This window comes from Aquarana catesbeiana, linkage group LG04 (genome assembly GCF_042186555.1).
Source record: "Aquarana catesbeiana isolate 2022-GZ linkage group LG04, ASM4218655v1, whole genome shotgun sequence".
In the NCBI taxonomy this organism is placed as follows: domain Eukaryota; kingdom Metazoa; phylum Chordata; class Amphibia; order Anura; family Ranidae; genus Aquarana; species Aquarana catesbeiana.
Window position 1 is genome coordinate 292,900,486 of NC_133327.1, and position 17,425 is coordinate 292,917,910.

The 17,425-nt window shown below is 42.6% G+C and overlaps 1 protein-coding gene across 1 annotated transcript in view; it reads right to left on the bottom strand.

Annotated features, from left to right (window-relative positions):
• LOC141140001 (uncharacterized) overlaps positions 1-17,425 on the bottom strand; it is a 407,741-nt gene that overhangs the window by 21,832 nt on the left and 368,484 nt on the right. The window contains exons 22-25 of the mRNA XM_073626689.1: positions 12,196-12,267; positions 11,365-11,400; positions 8,056-8,100; positions 5,723-5,755 (exon numbers count right to left, since the gene is read on the bottom strand). Of these exons, the coding sequence (XP_073482790.1) occupies positions 5,723-5,755; positions 8,056-8,100; positions 11,365-11,400; positions 12,196-12,267 (186 nt within the window). The remainder of the gene's footprint in view (positions 1-5,722; positions 5,756-8,055; positions 8,101-11,364; positions 11,401-12,195; positions 12,268-17,425) is intronic.

A 17,425-nucleotide genomic window follows, 5' to 3' on the forward strand; every position in this document is an offset into this window, starting at 1 on the left:
AGTTTAATAGATGAATCTGGGTGGGTGAGGTTTATTCAATTTAACACCTGGTACTGCACTATTGGAGGCACTTATTTTTGCATGTCGGTCTGGAGTTGCTGGTGATCATCACAGAGGTAACCTTTAAAGGAAAAGTATACGAGGTGCAAAGCGTGTTTGATCCCTGCAGAACCTTGGTGGGAACCATTAAAGATCATTGTGGAACCTTTTTCCTGCTGAGAATTATCATTAGTTGTGAGCGAGTTTGACCCTTGCAGAGTCTAAGAAGGAGGTGAGCAGCCATTTCACCTAGTGAAGGGAGCACTAGTCACAGATTGTTGGTTTATCTGAGAAGCACTTTTTTCTCACAGTGGAATTTGAAGCACACTCTTTATAAGAGGATTTTGTGTTCCAATTAACTTTAATATATATTTAATATTGGTCTATTAGTTTTTTCAGCACATGCGCTTATTGCACATCAATATTGGATTTATTTACATTTTTTACTTGAGAAGCACTTTTTTCTCACAGTGTAATTTGAAATACATTCTATAATAAGAAGATTTTTTGTTTCAATCAACTTTTATACATTTATTATTGGATTGCATATTTATTCAGCACATGCGTTTATTGCATATTATTGGATTTATGTATTAAATATATTTTGTCAAAAAAGTGTTTGGGGATCTGGGTCTTGCCCCAGGGGACATGTATCAATCCAAAAAAAAAGTTTTAAAAATGGCCGTTTTTCGGGAGCAGTGATTTTAATAATGCTTAAAGTGAAACAATAAAAGTGAAATATTCCTTTAAATTTCATACCTGGGGGGTGTCTATAGTATGCCTGTAAAGTGGCGCATGTTTCCCATGTTTAGAACAGTCCGAGAGCAAAATGACATTTCTAAAGGAAAAAAAGTAATTTAAAACTACTCGCGGCTATAATGAATTGTCGGTCCTGGCAATACACATAAAAGTCATTGAAAAAAATGGCATGGGATTCCCCCACAGTCCATTACCAGGCCCTTTGCGTTTGGTATGAATATCAAGGGGAACCCCGAACCAAAATTTTAAAAAAATTGCGTGGGGGTGCCCCCAAATTCCATACCAGGCCCTGGTATAGATTTTAAGGGGAACCTCTTGCCAAAATTTAAAAAAAATGTCGTGGGGGTTCCCCCAAAAATACATACCAGACCCTTATCCAAGCACGCAACCTAGCAGGCCACAGAAAAAGAGGGGGGATGAGAGATCCCCCCCACTTGAACCGTAACAGGCCACATGCCCTCAACATGGGGAGGGTGCTTTGGGGTAGCCCCCAAAGCTCCTTCTCCCTAAGTTGATGGAGACAATGGCCTCATCCCCACAACCCTTGCCCGGTGGTTGTGGGGATCTGCAGGCGGGTGGCTTATTGGAATCTGGAAGCCCCCTTTAACAAGGGAACCCCAAGATCAAGGGAAACCCTCACCCCCTGTGTGAAATGGTAACGGGGTACAAACATACCCCTACCATTTCACAAAAAAGTGTCAAAATGGTAAAAATGACATGACACGGCTGGTGGACAAGTCCTTTATTTAAAAATAAAAAATAAAACTGTCCCACGAAGTCTTCTCTTGCTCTGCCGATGGACGGAAAAAGAAAAAAAAAAGCCGCACTGACCCGCCTCCATGGGAGGCATTCGCAGGTGACAGTTCTTTTATAACTGAGGGCAGGGCCACACCGTGATGTTCCCAGGTGACCCCGCCCCCTCTGACTGGAACATCCCTATGGCTTCCCTGTAGCATCAAAGGGGGCGGGGCCACCCGGTCCCCTACCCTCTGACGCACGGGAACATCCCTATGGCTTCCCCATAGCGTCAGAGGGGGCGGATCGGGTGGCCCCGCCCCCTCTGACGCTACAGGGAAGCCATAGGGATGTCCCCGTGTGTCAGAGGGGACAGGGTCATCCAGTAACGCCCTCAGTTATAAAAAAACTGTCACCTACGAGGGCGTGTCATACGGTGAGTGCCTCCCATGGAGGCGGGTTGGTGTGTTTTTTTTTTCTTATTTGTTCCGTCGGCAGAGCAAGAGAAGAAGAAGACTTCATGGGACAGTTTTATTTTTTTATTTTTTAATAAAGGACTTGTCCCCAAGCCGTGTCATGTCATTGTTACCATTTTGATACAAAAACATTGTACCCCGTTACCATTTCACACGGGGGGGGGGAATTTTGGCACAGGGTTCCCCTTAAAATCCATACCAGACCTGAAGGGTCTGGTATGGATTTTGAGGGGGACCCCATGCCATTTTTTTTAAATTTTGGCGTGGGGTTCCCTTTAATATCCATACCAGACCTGAAGAGGCTGGTATGGAATTTGGGGGGACCCCCACGCAATTTTTTTTAAATTTTGGTTCGGGGTTCCCCTTAATATTCATACCAGACCCAAAGGGCCTGGTAATGGACCGTGGGGGAATCCCATGCCATTTTTTTCAATGACTTTTATGTGTATTGCCAGGACTGACAATTCATTATAGCCGCGAGTAGTTTTAAATGACTTTTTTTCCTTTAGAAATGTCATTTTGCTCTCGGACTGTTCTAAACACGGGAAACATGCGCCAGTTTACAGGCATACTATAGACACCCCCCAGGTACGAAATTTAAAGGAATATTTAACTTTTATTGTTTCACTTTAAGCATTATTAAAATCACTGCTCCCGAAAAAACGTCCATTTTTAAAACTTTTTTTTGCATTGATACATGTCCCCTGGGGCAGGACCCAGGTCCCCAAACACTTTTTTGACAATACCAGAACTGTCACCTGAGAGTACGGTCATTACGGCGGGTGCCTCCCATGTAGGCGGATCGGTGGCGGCGTGCGGGGTTTTTTTCTTTTTTGGTCCATCGCAGGGCAAGAGAAGAAGAAGAAGACTTTGTCGGACATTTTTATTTTTTTATTTTTTAATAAAGGACTTGTCCCAAGCTGTGTCATGTCATTTTTATCATTTTCACACTTTTTTTGAAATGGTAGGGGTACATTTGTACCCCGTTACCATTTCACACAGGGGGGAGGCCAGGATCTGGGGGTCCCCTCGTTAAAAGCCAGATTCCGATAAGCCCCCCACCTGCAGACCCCCACAACCACCAGGGAAGGGTTGTGGGGATGAGGTCCTTGTTCCCATCAACATGGGGAAAAGGTGCTTTGGGGGGCTACCCCAAAGCACCCTTCCCATGTTGAGGGCATGTGGCCTGGTACGGTTCAGGAGGGGGGCGCTCTCTCATCCCCCCTCTTTTCCTGCGGCCTGCCAGGTTGCGTGCTTGGATAAGGGTCTGGTATGGATTTTTAGGGGGACCCCCACGCCATTTTTAAAAAAAATTTTGGCGCAGGGTTCCCCTTAAAATCAGGTCTGGTATGGATTTTGAGGGTGACCCCACGCCATTTTCTTTTTTAATTTTGGAGCAGGGTTCCCCTTGATATCCATACCAGACTTGAAGGGCCTGGTATGGAATTTGGGGGGGCCCACGCAATTTTTTTAAAAATTGTGGTACAGGGTTCCCCTTAATATTCATACCAGACCCAAAGGGCCTAGGAATGGACTGTGGGGGAATCCCATGCCGTTTTTTCCAATGACTTTTATGTGTATTGCCGGGAACGACAATTCATTATAGCCGCGAGTACTTAAGTTACTTTTTTTCCTTTAGAAATGTCATTTTGTGCAGGGACTGTTGTAAACACGGGAAACATGTGCCACTTTACAGGCATACTATAGACACCCCCCAGGTACGAAATTTAAAGGAATATTACACTTTTATTGTTTCACCTTAAGCATTATTAAAATCACTGTTCCCAAAAAAACTGACATTTTTAGAACTTTTTTTTGCATTGACACTCGTCCTTTGGAGCAGGACCCAGGTCCCCAAACACTTTTTATGACAATAACTTGCATATAAGCCTTTAAAATGAGCACTTTTGATTATTTATGTTTGTGTCTAGGGTTGTCCCGATACCACTTTTTTAGGACCGAGTGCAAGTACCGATACTTTTTTCAAGTACTCGCCGATACCGATTACCGATACTTTTTTTTTAATGTCACGTGACAGTGGTTTTTTTTTTTTTTTAACAGTGCTTTTTTTGGGGGGGGGGGGTGAACATTGTATGTGTGTGTGTTTTTTTTTTTTTATTTACAATTTTCAGCTGACTCTGTCTATTCACAAAGGAAGGAGGAGGGGGACGGTGGAACGGAGGGGGAGAGAGAAGGAGAGGGGAACGGAGGGGACAGCGGAGAGGCACAGCAGAACAGAGGGGGACAGAAAAGGAGAGAGGAACGGAGGGGACAGAAAAGGAGAGAGGAACGGAGGGGACAGCGGAGAGGCACAGATAATGAAAGAGGAACGGAGGGGACAGGAGAGGCACAGATAATGAAAGAGGAATGGAGGGGACAGCGGAGAGACACAGATAATGAAAGAGGAACGGAGGGGACAGCGGAGAGACACAGATAATAAAAGAGGAACGGAGGGGACAGCGGAGAGACACAGATAATGAAAGAGGAACGGATGGGACAGCGGAGAGACACAGATAATGAAAGAGGAACGGAGGGGACAGCGGAGAGACACAGATAATGAAAGAGGAACGGAGGGGACAGCGGAGAGACACAGGGAAGGAGAGGGGAACGGAGGGGGACAGCGGAGAGACACAGATAATGAAAGAGGAACGGAGGGGACAGCGGAGAGACACAGGGAAGGAGAGGGGAACGGAGGGGGACAGCGGAGAGACACAGATAATGAAAGAGGAACGGAGGGGACAGCGGAGAGACACAAATAATGAAAGAGGAACGGAGGGGACAGCGGAGAGACACAGGGAAGGAGAGGGGAACGGAGGGGGACAGCGGAGAGGCACAGATAATGAAAGAGGAACGGAGGGGACAGTGGAGAGACACAGATAATGAAAGAGGAACGGTGGGGACAGCGGAGAGACACAGGGAAGGAGAGGGGAACGGAGGGGGACAGCGGAGAGACACAGGGAAGGAGAGGGGAACGGAGGGGGACAGCGGAGAGACACAGATAATGAAAGAGGAACGGAGGGGACAGCGGAGGGGGACAGAAGAGGAGAGAGAAACAGAGAGGGCATGGAGGAGGATGCAGTGACAGTCAGCGGTGAGCTCCCCCACGCGCCGATCACAGCTGTCTTCTAGGTATCGGGGGAAGCATCGGGAGCATTTGCCCGAGTACAAGTACTTGGGCAAATGCTCGGTATCGGTGCCGATACCGATACTAGTATCGGTATCGGGACAACCCTATTTGTGTCCCATAGACTTTAACAGTGTTCGCGTGTTCGAACAAATTTTTTGCCTGTTCACATGTTCTGCTGCGAACCGAACCAGGGGGTATTTGGCTCATCACTATTTGTCAGATTTCAGCAGCACTATCAAATTTTTTAGATATTCATTCATTGTTGTTGTGTGATAACATCCTGGTGATAGCAGCAGCTAGATTTATTGTACATGGTTTATGTCACACAGTTTCTGCATTTATTTGTACTTTTATATTAACACACTAGGTGGCAGCGCACAACTACCACATATCTTAATGTGATAAAATACCCTCTTGTGGGGATCAGATCAACCTATCTGTCTTTATTTCATCTGTGAGAGTAGTATATATCATACTGTAAGTTGTTTTTATAATTTTTGAGCACAATTTAATAAGGTTTAATTTACTTTTGGATAACAACAATCATTAGAAGCATTTTTTTTTTATCTTTAGTATTAATGCATACCTCTGCTTTGGCACCAATCTCTCCTTGTTCGCCCTGTTAAAAAATACTGAAATGTTAAAATTAATGTAAAATATAACATTTTAAAATAAGCAAAATATTATAAGTGGTCAAAGTTTTAGTTGTGTTAGCGGGTTTGTTATATTTTGTGCTGACAAAATGGAAACAGAGCTATCTGTCACTCTGAATCCAATGCATACTGATTTATCATCAGTATTCAAAACTCAGCAGCTTTCAGGGATGTCCACATGTGCACATTTTCCAGATTTCCTTTTAGGTCTACAACTGTACAAATTAAAGACTATTTATCTCTCAAGTGATTATGCGTGGACACCTGGAAAACATGTACAGAGGACAAGCTGCACTCTTTATACTAGATACTTACTATTGTTCAAGAGCTCATAGCACATTAGCTGTCATTCTCTTTATAAAATGCAAAATGGATAACCAAAAACATAGACTACTTCAAGATAAAAGCAAATCAAATGTAACCACCAATAGGACATTAACCATTTAGATGAACTTAGTAAGAATATAAGTTAGTGCAAGCAAAGCCCAGAGAGGGTCAGCTTCCAGGGCAAAGATGATAAACTCTGCCCCCTCAAAGGGAAGGAGGATGTGGGTGTGGGGGGAGGGGTATAAGGAAGATGGCGTTTTTTAGGGGGTATTGTTTGAGTTGAAAGGTAGATGCTGTGACCTGGGTAGTGAGAGGTACATGGCACAGAGGCAGTGTAATGAAATAGGGAGGGGGGAGATGGGTAGGAGGGAAGTTCTGAACGGGGGTAAAGGTGGATAGTATGGAGGTATGGAGGTAGTATGGGGAGGAGAGGTTTGAATTTGGCAGTGCTGTGATCTTTAAGATAAGGTATCTGTCAGAGAGGCAGAGTGACTGGAGAGGGGGTGGGGGGAAGAGTTGTGACTGGAGGAAAGAAGGTGAGGTGGAATGGGGGCAATTTAAGATGGCAGGGAGTCACTGTGATTTGGAGAAGGGGCGGATTGTAATGAAAGAGGGTTGGAAAGTAGTGTTGTCAGCAGGGGACCCAGCCAATATGTTAATACCTTCAAGTAGAGGTATATTCTGTTCACCAGACTCTTGAATCAAGGAGCTCATTTAATGGAGGATGCCAGCAAAGCCAAAACCCTCTGCTGCATTAAACAGCCTAAACCAGCATCAGAATCTGCCCCTGTCCTGCCTGTTACTATATCACTTTTAGCACCATGGCTGAAGGGCGGGATTGGAGTTCAGTGTATTTGCAAATGTTTAGTTTATGAACTGAGGTGTACTGACACAATTGCAGAGTTGTTAACACACCTCTGTCAGGGAGCTTGCTAACAGTAGACTCCAGCAATTAAATGTCTTCAAGCACATTGGACTTCTGCTTTTGCAGTTTAGCAGCATAGCGCTGCGATTGATATCGCAGCAAGCAGCCCACTGCAGGGGTGGGCTCTACTGCTTGTGCAGCCTGACAAGTGACACTGATTAAAACTGCAAGAGAGCGTGATGGATTTGCTGGCATCCTTTGTGAAGCATTATCAGCAGTGTCGGATCAGGGGTGAAGAACCCTGGCACAAGGCTCACCTTGTGTTGCTTATAAAGTACACCAGTGTAAAGAGGGCACAGCTCACCACAGCAACAGGGAAATGCTGCACTCAGATCACATGCCCCTCAGACTGCAGACAATTTCTGAGAGTTCAGTCCATGGGGTATGATTTTTAGCTAAAATATATAAACAAGATCTGATATGTGTCACGCTTAAAGCTGTAGAAAACCGCAGTAGTTGAAAAAAAAAATTCCCTGCAAGGCAATGTCATAATGTGCTAGTATGCATCACATACTAGAACATTATGAGAAACGTACCTTAGAACGAAGCCCTCCAGCGCCGTGCTGTAACCGTTGAGAGTGCTGACATCTTCCCCGGTCTTCCTTCGGGGTTTGCGGGCCCTGGCTACATGAGTGGCTGGCAATGACGGCACTCCCGCGGGAGCTGCCATTTACAGCACAGGCTCTGAAGGTCCGGAACTGTATGTCAAACCTTCAGAGCGCATGCTCCGGTGATGTCACTGGCTACATGCACTCTGAATATCTTCTAAACAGTGCAAGTTTAGGTTTAGGAGATATTCACAGTACTTTCAGGTAAGTCTTATTATAGGCTTACTTGTAGGTATAAGTGTTTTAACGTAGTTTACTACCACTTAAAAAAAAAATATATATATATATATATATATATATATATATATATATATATATATATATATATATATATATAACTAAGCAGAGAGATAATGACAATATAGACAATTCTAAGCACTAACAACTTCAAGCAAAATTTCCAGACCTTAATTCCTGGAATGCCGGAAGAACCCTGTGTTCCCTTCTGGCCCTTTAAAAAAAGATACAATTATTATTAGGTTTCTTACAAGGGATTAACAAGCATAAATTGCAACAAAGTCACATTTTTGCAGTAAAGTCTGCATTAACGCAACAGCCTTTTGTTTTCACAAATTATACTTTTAATTTCTTACCATTTTGTGTAGTAAATCTTAGATCCCCTTCACATCTGTGCAACGCATAACATTTTTTTTCTCACTTTTTTCATGTTTGTCATGCGACAGCATAAGGTAGCCCATTCACTTGAATCTCTGCCCTACACGTGACAAATGTGCCTGCACCTTTGTTTGTGAGCCTCAGATGTTTTTGCGATGCACATTTTGGTAAATTTTGAATGATTTTTCTCATGCAAAAAAACTCTCAACTGCTATGTATTGGGGTGCCATTAAGCAATAATGGCATCCCAAGCGCGATACATGTTGTGGCGCATTTTCCACACATTTCCTAGAACTCAAGTAGAAACGTGCATTTTTGCCCACGTTTCCAGAACACAAAGGTGCAAATGCAGCCTTAGAGAAGAATATATTCATACTTCTCTTAGAAAAACTGTTAATTTTTTTCAACACCCAATTGACAGTGTTACATTGTTACTATGGAGTCAAGGTAAACATTAAAAATGGCATTCGCTTTTTAGTAATTGGTAGTTGAGTTTGTTATATTTTTATTTACATTCATCATATTAAATATCAAAATAATTTTAATAGTTTATGCTGCTATCAACCATGTAATACAGAGGTGGATTGTTGAAAAAATGAATAAAGAAAACTGAAGCAAAATGGAAGGGGTTATCTAAAGAAATGTGATTTCTTGTTTCTCTTTCTCAGGAAAAACTCCAATTGTTTGCTATATTTTACAGATTTACTTTTCCTTCTGTTTTTCTTATGTCACTAATTTCCTAACTCAACTAAATATGTATCTAAAACCCATACTTTTTTAAAGTTTTTTGAGATAGAATTCTGTTGCTGTCTGTGCCACAATTAGGTAAGATGCTTCCACTCTATGGGGTTGATGTACTAAAGGCAAAAAGACTGTGCACTTTGGAAAGTGCAGTTGCCCACGGCAAGAGCAGTTGCTCCAGAGTTTAATAAATGAGCAGAAGCTCTGCTGACTTTCATCAACCAATCACGTGAAAGCAAAAATGCTGTGTTTTTTTAAATTTTCCTTGCATGTAATTGGGTATTTTTTGCAAAGTGAAGCTTTACCTCATTTACTAAGCCCTGGAGCAACTGCATTTGCAGAGTGTAATTGCACGTTCCAAGGTGCACAGTCTATTGGCCTTTAGTAAATCCACCCCTATGTGTCCTGTGGACAATTGTCAACCATTGTTTCATACTGGAACTTAGGAAAGAATACAAAATTAGAAGTTTTCACCAGAACAAGAACAGAGAGGAATCCTTCCAGTGGGATGTTTGCTCTGGTGACAACTGTCCAAGAGGGTATTTCCTCAAATTGGAAAGATTTCCTCTCACTTTATTTTGTATTTATGGGACAAGATGTGAAGGGAAATCACCCCAATCGGACACAGATTACCAAAAAGACTGACCGGGCTTTAATTATTCTCTACTCTATCCAAAATTAAATAAGAAACATTTAATGATTGCTTGTAATAGTCAAGTCAACTGTGTGTCTGCACAAACCATCAATAAAGCATTTTAAGGTACTTATTATCTTCAACATAAGTTGCAAAGTTTTTCATTATGCAAGAAAATGTTGTAAAATTGTTAGTAAGAGTAGCCTGTCCACAGAAATAATCTTTTCATTGCACAGACCTTCAGTGGCACACTGAAACCTTAAAGTGGTTGTAAACCCTCTCATATAGCCAGTGAAGTGAATAACCTCAGATGAAACAAATACTTCTACATAAGTTTTACTTGTTTATCTGCAGTCTTCTCTTCTCTGCATCCCTTCAAAAGTGCAAAATTGTGATAAAATCCATCTTCATCTGTCAGTATCACAGGGGAGGGGGCAGAGAGCTGCAGTTAGAGCTCTTGTACATTGTGTGAGAGCTGATTGGTGGAAAAGGACACATCCCCATTCACACATGGCACAGGAAAGAAGGAATTATGCAGGGCTTTGTTCTGAATAGACAAGCTGTGCTCTGAGCTCCCTCCCCAGCCAAAAATGTATATTATGTGTCAGGAAAACTTCTCAGAAGTGACGCATGCTGATAACAGAGGAACTAAGCACCAGGGAAAAACAACGCTAAGAGCGTTGGAGAGAGACAAGTAAACACTACAGATATATGTGCTTTGTTCCGATTTCATGAGTGAGGTTTACAACCACTTTAAGTCCTATTTGTATATGTAAGCATTTGTAAAAGTGAGATGCAGGTCATTGATTGAGATTGCTTCTGAAACGCAACCATCATTCATCTCTATTATAGGTGGGACTCTCACTCATAGAAAGCCTGGGTCACTGAAGAGGGCATGGGCAGGCAAAACCTAATTATGTATCTCTATTATTTTGTTTTTTTTGTCCTGAAAAAATGAAAAAAGGCACCTGAATGAAAGAATGTGTAGCGTTAAGCCTCATACACATGGTATGATTGTTGGCCAACCGAGTGTCTGATTTTTGTCAAAAGGGTGTGTGCCAGGATCTTGTCTTGCATACTAACGGTACACAATTGTCGTGCCACAAACACAAACGTAGTGACGTACTATGAGGAATTTCAGCTCTTGAGCGCCACCCTTTGCGCCCCTTCTGCTAATTTCATGTTTGGTGAGCATTGATACTGAGCATGCGTGTTTGTACTTTTAACTTTTGTGTCACGGATTTGTGTACTGACCATACGAAAATCTGACTTCAAACCGTTGTCTGTCAAAAATGTACTAGCCTGCCAGCCAACATTTGTTGGCCGAAAGTTGGACAACAATTGTCAAAAGGTGCATACTAATGGTAAGATTTTAGGGCAACAGTCTGTCAACAGACAATCCCCTGCCAACAATCGTACCATGTGTACGAGGCTTTAGAGTATATCCTTTTCACTACAGGGAAAAATGAGAAAGGGAGAAAATAAGACACTCAGACTATTTATACTTTAAATGAAATATCTGCCTGTGTGTGGCTATTGTTATTTCTTCCCTGTCAATATCTTACTGAATTGTGAGAGTGTCAATGAAAAAATTATCGCATCAGCTTTTCAGATACACCCAATATAATAGCATATGTGTGTACACAAATATCCATAGATACTAGTCTTAATTGTGTACACATATTGAAATCATTACTTTTAACAAAATGGTAAAAAAAAATGCACCTGGCTCCCTTTTTCACCTTGATTTCCTTTGTCACCCTGAAAAAAATAATGAAAAAAACATTATTTATAGGCAGTCTACTCTCACCATAGGTTTGTGCCTGAGAAACTTTGGATTTCAATGTTTCATACTACCTTATTCTACCATTTAGCACAGTAGAAAATCAGGTAAGTAAAACTGCCTTTACTGTCTAAACTAAACAAACATTTAAATTTTGCAGTGCAAGTGCAGCCTCATTGAAAGGGAGGACTCTAATTTTTGCAGAGGTGGGCTTTAAATGGAACCCATGAGAACAGAAATAAGAGTCCACTTCTAACTGTTTAAAAGATGTCAGTTCCAATGCTGTCATTCTCATCCTGGATTTACTACCTGGTGAGTAACTGACCTGAAACAAGCATGAAGTTTAGACTTTTCAGACTTTACTTACTTGATAGTAAACTCGGGATAAGAATGACAACCCTGAAAGCATTACTCTTTTAAAAACAGGTCAGCAATGTTTGTTCACATGTTATCATTCCTAATGGAATGTAGACCTTTCACATAGCAAACTGGATTTCCATATTTAATTGAATGCCAACTGAATAAAGTAGAGCTCTGTCCTCTCTTTCATCGCTCAATCATATTCAAGAAGAAATCCTGTCTTTTTTCAATTTCCCCTACAAAATTTGTGTATAGATTCAGATTGCACTATATGTGAAATTGGGCAATTTTGTCTTACCAACAGCAAATAATTAAAAAAAATAATTTGTTTGTCATCACTAACATTGCAGATATCAATATAATAAATATTGTTTACACTAAGAACAATGAAAATTATGTATTTAAATATTTACCTTTGAACCGATAAGTCCTGGTATACCTGTGTATCCTTGTGGGCCCATAGGTCCAATTACACCCTTCTCTCCCTGGCAGAGAAAATGTATATCAGAACATAGTAGCTGTTATTATTTATCAATGTCATTATTAGCTCTTGGAACCTACCTAACATATCTTGCAAGACATTTCAGGCCATTATGAACCTGACCAGTTTTGAAAACATGGCACCGGTCACCAGGTTTTTCTCCTAGTACTACAGCTTCAGACCTTCTCCTATGCAATGGTAGCACATGCCACAGAGATGTACAACTACCTACAAGCCAACCCCCATGTCCATTTGTCATTATTCTGGTGATTTAAGAACACCTTTAGATTACGTGTTTGTAATGTGTGAGAGGTATTCCTGTACGCACTCCTTGTTATTCCTCAAAGAATGACTAATAAATTTAGCATTAGTGCTTAGTTCCACAAATATATTTCACCACAGCCACAAACTGGCATGGGTTTAGAGCAGATTCAATCACCACACGGCACTGTGAAATTTGCCCTTCCAGTGGAATACCCTGGAAAGTTGAATAGAGCTGCAATGTTCCCTGAATAACATTAGTAGATCTCTGTTTGATTTCACATGTATACTGGAGTTGAAAATATCTGTTAGAATAACACAATAATAACGTAATAATTAGTAATACTAAATAATAGACTAAATAATAGACTAACTATGACTACAACTGCAAACGCACCACAATTTTATTAAGGGATCCTAACCAAATAAAGAGGGAGGCAACGCTGGAGAAACAGCAGAAATTGGCGAAGCCTTTGGCCCCCAGGGCACACATCAACTATTTTCAGGCAAAATTGGTGGCCTGAGGAGTCCTTATCTAAGGGAGTACAATCTGGTCCAGAAGACCAAGAGATCATGACCAGCAGCAGATGACATCTAGTCCCCAGGCTGTGGTCATACAAGAGCCTGCATCTTTTGTCAGACCAGACTGAACCCAGGTCATCACTTTCTTGTCTTCCTTCCACTCTTCCTTCCAGGCTGTGTCTGTGGTGTTGGAGTTGTGGCAGGAGGAGGAGGAGGATGATGCAACTCACACAGGTGGGTATTGGGTGTGATTTCGCCCCTCAACCCCTTATTTAATGTTTTATAAATGATTTCCTCACACATGAGGCGTTGCCCCTCCTGCATGTCCTGCAGTTTTGTGGCATCCATGGAGGCAAAGGCCTCTTCACGAGTGGGGGTGGCTCTGAGAGACGCAGAAGCCTCCTGAATCAGCCTGAGTGCTGACTCCTCCACGTTACTCCCCTTCCTGGGTCTTTTGTTTGGAAGGCAGAGGGGAGGAACCTGTGATTCTGTGAGGCTCCTACTGAGCCCTGCCACCTCCTGGCTGCCCCTTACCCCGGCCACCTCCTGGCTGCCACTAACCCCTGCCTCCTCCTGGCTGCCATATTCCACAGCCTCCTCCTGTGTGCCACATTCCACAGACTCCTCCAGGCTGAGGTCTTCCTGTGTATAAAAAAAGGGACATAGTTTTAGTTTTTTCTTCATCAATCACACACAATTTTCATCTCATGACTGTTGCAAATTGAATGTTAATAAATAGAAAAGACTATCATTCTGAGCCCAGAATTTTTCATTCTTGTCACAATTATTTTTGCCCACTACTGTCTATTGATATGTAAATGCCTTTATTAAATCAGCAATTAGTGATCAATAATAACATCTAGTAAACATCATTTATGTTTTGCAAAGAAATCTGTAGAACAATGCTATACCTGGCTCAAGCTGGGCTCCTCCACTTCTTCCTGGCGGGAAGTCCCAGGTTGGACATCGGAAGCCTCAGCTGAGGTGGAAGATATGGTGGAAGGAAGAGTGGAAGGAAGGGTTGAGAGGGATTCCCTGACTTCAGTCTGGTCTGACAGAAATCACAGTCTCTTATAGTACCACAGCCTGGGGACATAAACGTCATCTGCTGCAGCTCCGGATCTCTGGAAATCCTGGACCTTCTTGCGCTCCCTAAGATATGTGCTCCTCAAGCCACCAATTTTGGCTTTTAAATAGGGGATGGTTGCCGTGGGGACCACCGGCTTCAGCAACTCCAGCAGTTTCTCCAGTGCTGCCTGCCTCTTTTGTTTATGATTATAATGCAGGTGTTTCACCTGCCACAGACAGGGCAGCTCCCTGTATTTGTCTATAAACAGGGGGAGAAAGTTGTGATCATTGAAGTCATCAATTTTCTCTGCAAGACACAACACAAGACAAACCCTAATGTCAGGCTAAACTCTCCTAATCTTGTCCCAAAATAGGCCTCAATCTATAAGCAGTATAGGCCCAAGTTAAACTTGTACCTTCGTTATCACGATCGGTGCTTCCGATACTCCTTCCTCTGCTCACAGATCGTATGTACAACGCATTCATGTTAAGCTTTATATACACTGCGCATGCGTGAAACTCGCCCGTCCCTGACGTTCTTTCAGTCTATTCCCTGCCCCTTCTCTTTTGGCGCAATGTGGGAAAGCACATGGCGGAGAGAGACAACAGGTGCATGATAATAGTAGCAACGAGGAGGAGGAGGAGGAGATTTAAGGCATCAAATATGGCCTTTGTTGAGATGGTGGAGATGGTGGAGATGGTGGACATATTGAAGAGGGAGCGGAAGTATGGACCTTACCCCAACCCAAATGTGAGAAAGGCCAAGATCATGACTAAAGTTGTGAAGAGTCTGCAGAAGAATTTTGGGGTACGGCGATCCAAGGATCAACTGAGGAAACGGTGGTCGGACCGCAAATTAAGGGAGCACAATCAGTATAGAAGGATTAGGAGAGTGCTGCAAAAAAGTAAGTAGTTGTCCTGTGTTCCTATACTTTCTTTTTATGACATTCGTGCTGCTCCATGTGCTTTTCTTTACTGTTGTACATTTTAAAATGGCAACTTTCATGTTCATGGGCACATTAATCGTTTGTAGGAAACATTGTTCGTTCAGCCACTAAAATAAGATGTTTTGGCCAGATGCAGTTCCATACGCTTTTTCCGGGCCTACTTCTATTAATAAAAGTTTGTTGTCTAGATGGGTTTGTAACTATTATGAAATGCTAACTAGATTCTGTGTAAGGAGAGGACACTCAGCAGCTGTTTACACATCTGGACGCTGGAGCACTAGTGTGGGACAAAAGAACACCCTTTTTTTATTAAGGGGTCCCACACAGGTGCTCCAGTGGATACTATAGGGGTGTCTCCATCTGTGAAGCTTACACAAAACAGGTAAATATTCAAGCTTTACAAAGGACAAAAAAAAATTCTTCAGCTTGGAACTCTGCCAAAACAATTGTACAACACTTCCAAGCAATGTTTCATATTCCTATTTCTGCCATCAAATATCTGTGTGCTAAGTATACCTATTTTTGTTCACATAGGGGAGAAAAGACTTGGAGGACACCACTCATCAGAGGACATCAGGAACCCCCCACCTCAGGAAGAAGAGGAAATCCCCCAAACCCAGCCAGAGGAGGAGGAGGGAGATGTTGTAGAAATTGTCACCACAACTGGTGAGTGTCTGCGACCACAGCTTCAGGTAAGAGATGGATGCCTGCTTATTTATAATACATGGTGTGTTTTTTTGTTTTTTTTGTAGGTGATTGAGATGTTGTGGAAGAGGAATGTCGTTTCACCAGTGAAAGTGCCCAGATCCTCATTGGGGAGATAATGGGGTGTAATCGAGATTTACAAAACATAAAGCAAAACATCAATAATGTTCAAAACAAAATGAAGAACATCATTGATGTTTTAGGGAGAATCTAAAACACCCAGAAATCTGTAAATGTCTTCTCTTTTTTGTAACAAAAATTTTTTACTTATGTTAAAAGCCAAATTTAGAAGATGCACACAGTGTGTCAACATGTGCTATCTGCCATCACGGGAGATCAAAGTACGCGTTTTGTGGGTGCAACCCCTTCCTCAATAATAAAGTAGCTGAGAGTAGGGATGAACCAAACACCCCCCTGTCCGGTTCGCACCAGAACTTGCGAACAGGAAAAAAGTTAGTTCGAACACGTGAACACCGTTAAAGTCTATGGGACACGAACATGAATAATCAAAAGTGCTAATTTTAAAGGTTTATATGCAAGTTATTGTCATAAAAAGTGTTTGGGGACCTGGGTCCTGCCCCAGGGGACATGGATCAATGCTTTTAAAAACGGCCATTTTTTCAGGAGCAGTGATTTTAATAATGCTTAAAGTCAAACAATAAAAGTGTAATATCCCTTTAAATTTCGTAGCTGGGGGGTTTCTATAGTATGCCTGTAAAGGGGCGCATGTTTCCCATGTTTAGTACAGTCTGACAGCAAAATGACATTTCGAAGGAAAAAAGCCATTTAAAACTACTCGCGGCTATTGCATTGCCGGTCCGACAATACACATAGAAGTTCATTGATAAAAATGGCATTGGAATTCCCCACAGGGGAACCCCGAACCAAAATTTAAAAAAAAAATGACGTGGGGGTCCCCCTAAATTTCATACCAGGCCCTTCAGGTCTGGTATGGATATTAAGGGGAACCCTGGCCAAAATTTTTTTAAAAAATGATGTGGGGGTCCCCCTAAATTTCATACCAGGCCCTTCAGGTCTGGTACGGATTTTAAGAGGAACCCCGTGCCAAAGAAAAAAAAAACGGCTTGGGGTCCCCCCAAAAATCCATACCAGACCCTCATCCAAGCACGCAACCTGGCAGGCTGCAGGAAAAGAGGGGGGGACGAGAGAGCACCCCCCCCTCCTGAACCGTACCAGGCCAAATGCCCTCAACATTGGGAGGGTGCTTTGGGGTAGCCCCCCAAAACACCTTGTCCCCATGTTGATGAGGACAAGGGCCTCATCCCCACAACCCTGGTCGGTGGTTGTGGGGGTCTGTGGGCGGAGGGCTTATCGGAATCTGGAAGCCCCGCTTTAACAAGGGGACCCCCAGATCCCGGCCCCCCCCTGTGTGAAATGGTAAGGGGGTAAGTACCCCTACCATTTCACTAAAAAACTGGCAAAAATGTTAAAAATGACAAGAGACAGTTTTTGACAATTCCTTTATTTAAATGCTTCTTCTTTCTTCTATCTTCCTTCATCTTCTTCTTCTGGTTCTTCTGGCTCTTCTGGTTCTTCCTCCGGCATTCTCGTCCAGCATCTTCTCCGCGGCGTCTTCTATCTTCTTCTCCTCGGGCTGCTCCGCACCCATGGCATGGGGGGAGGCTCCCGCTCTTCTCT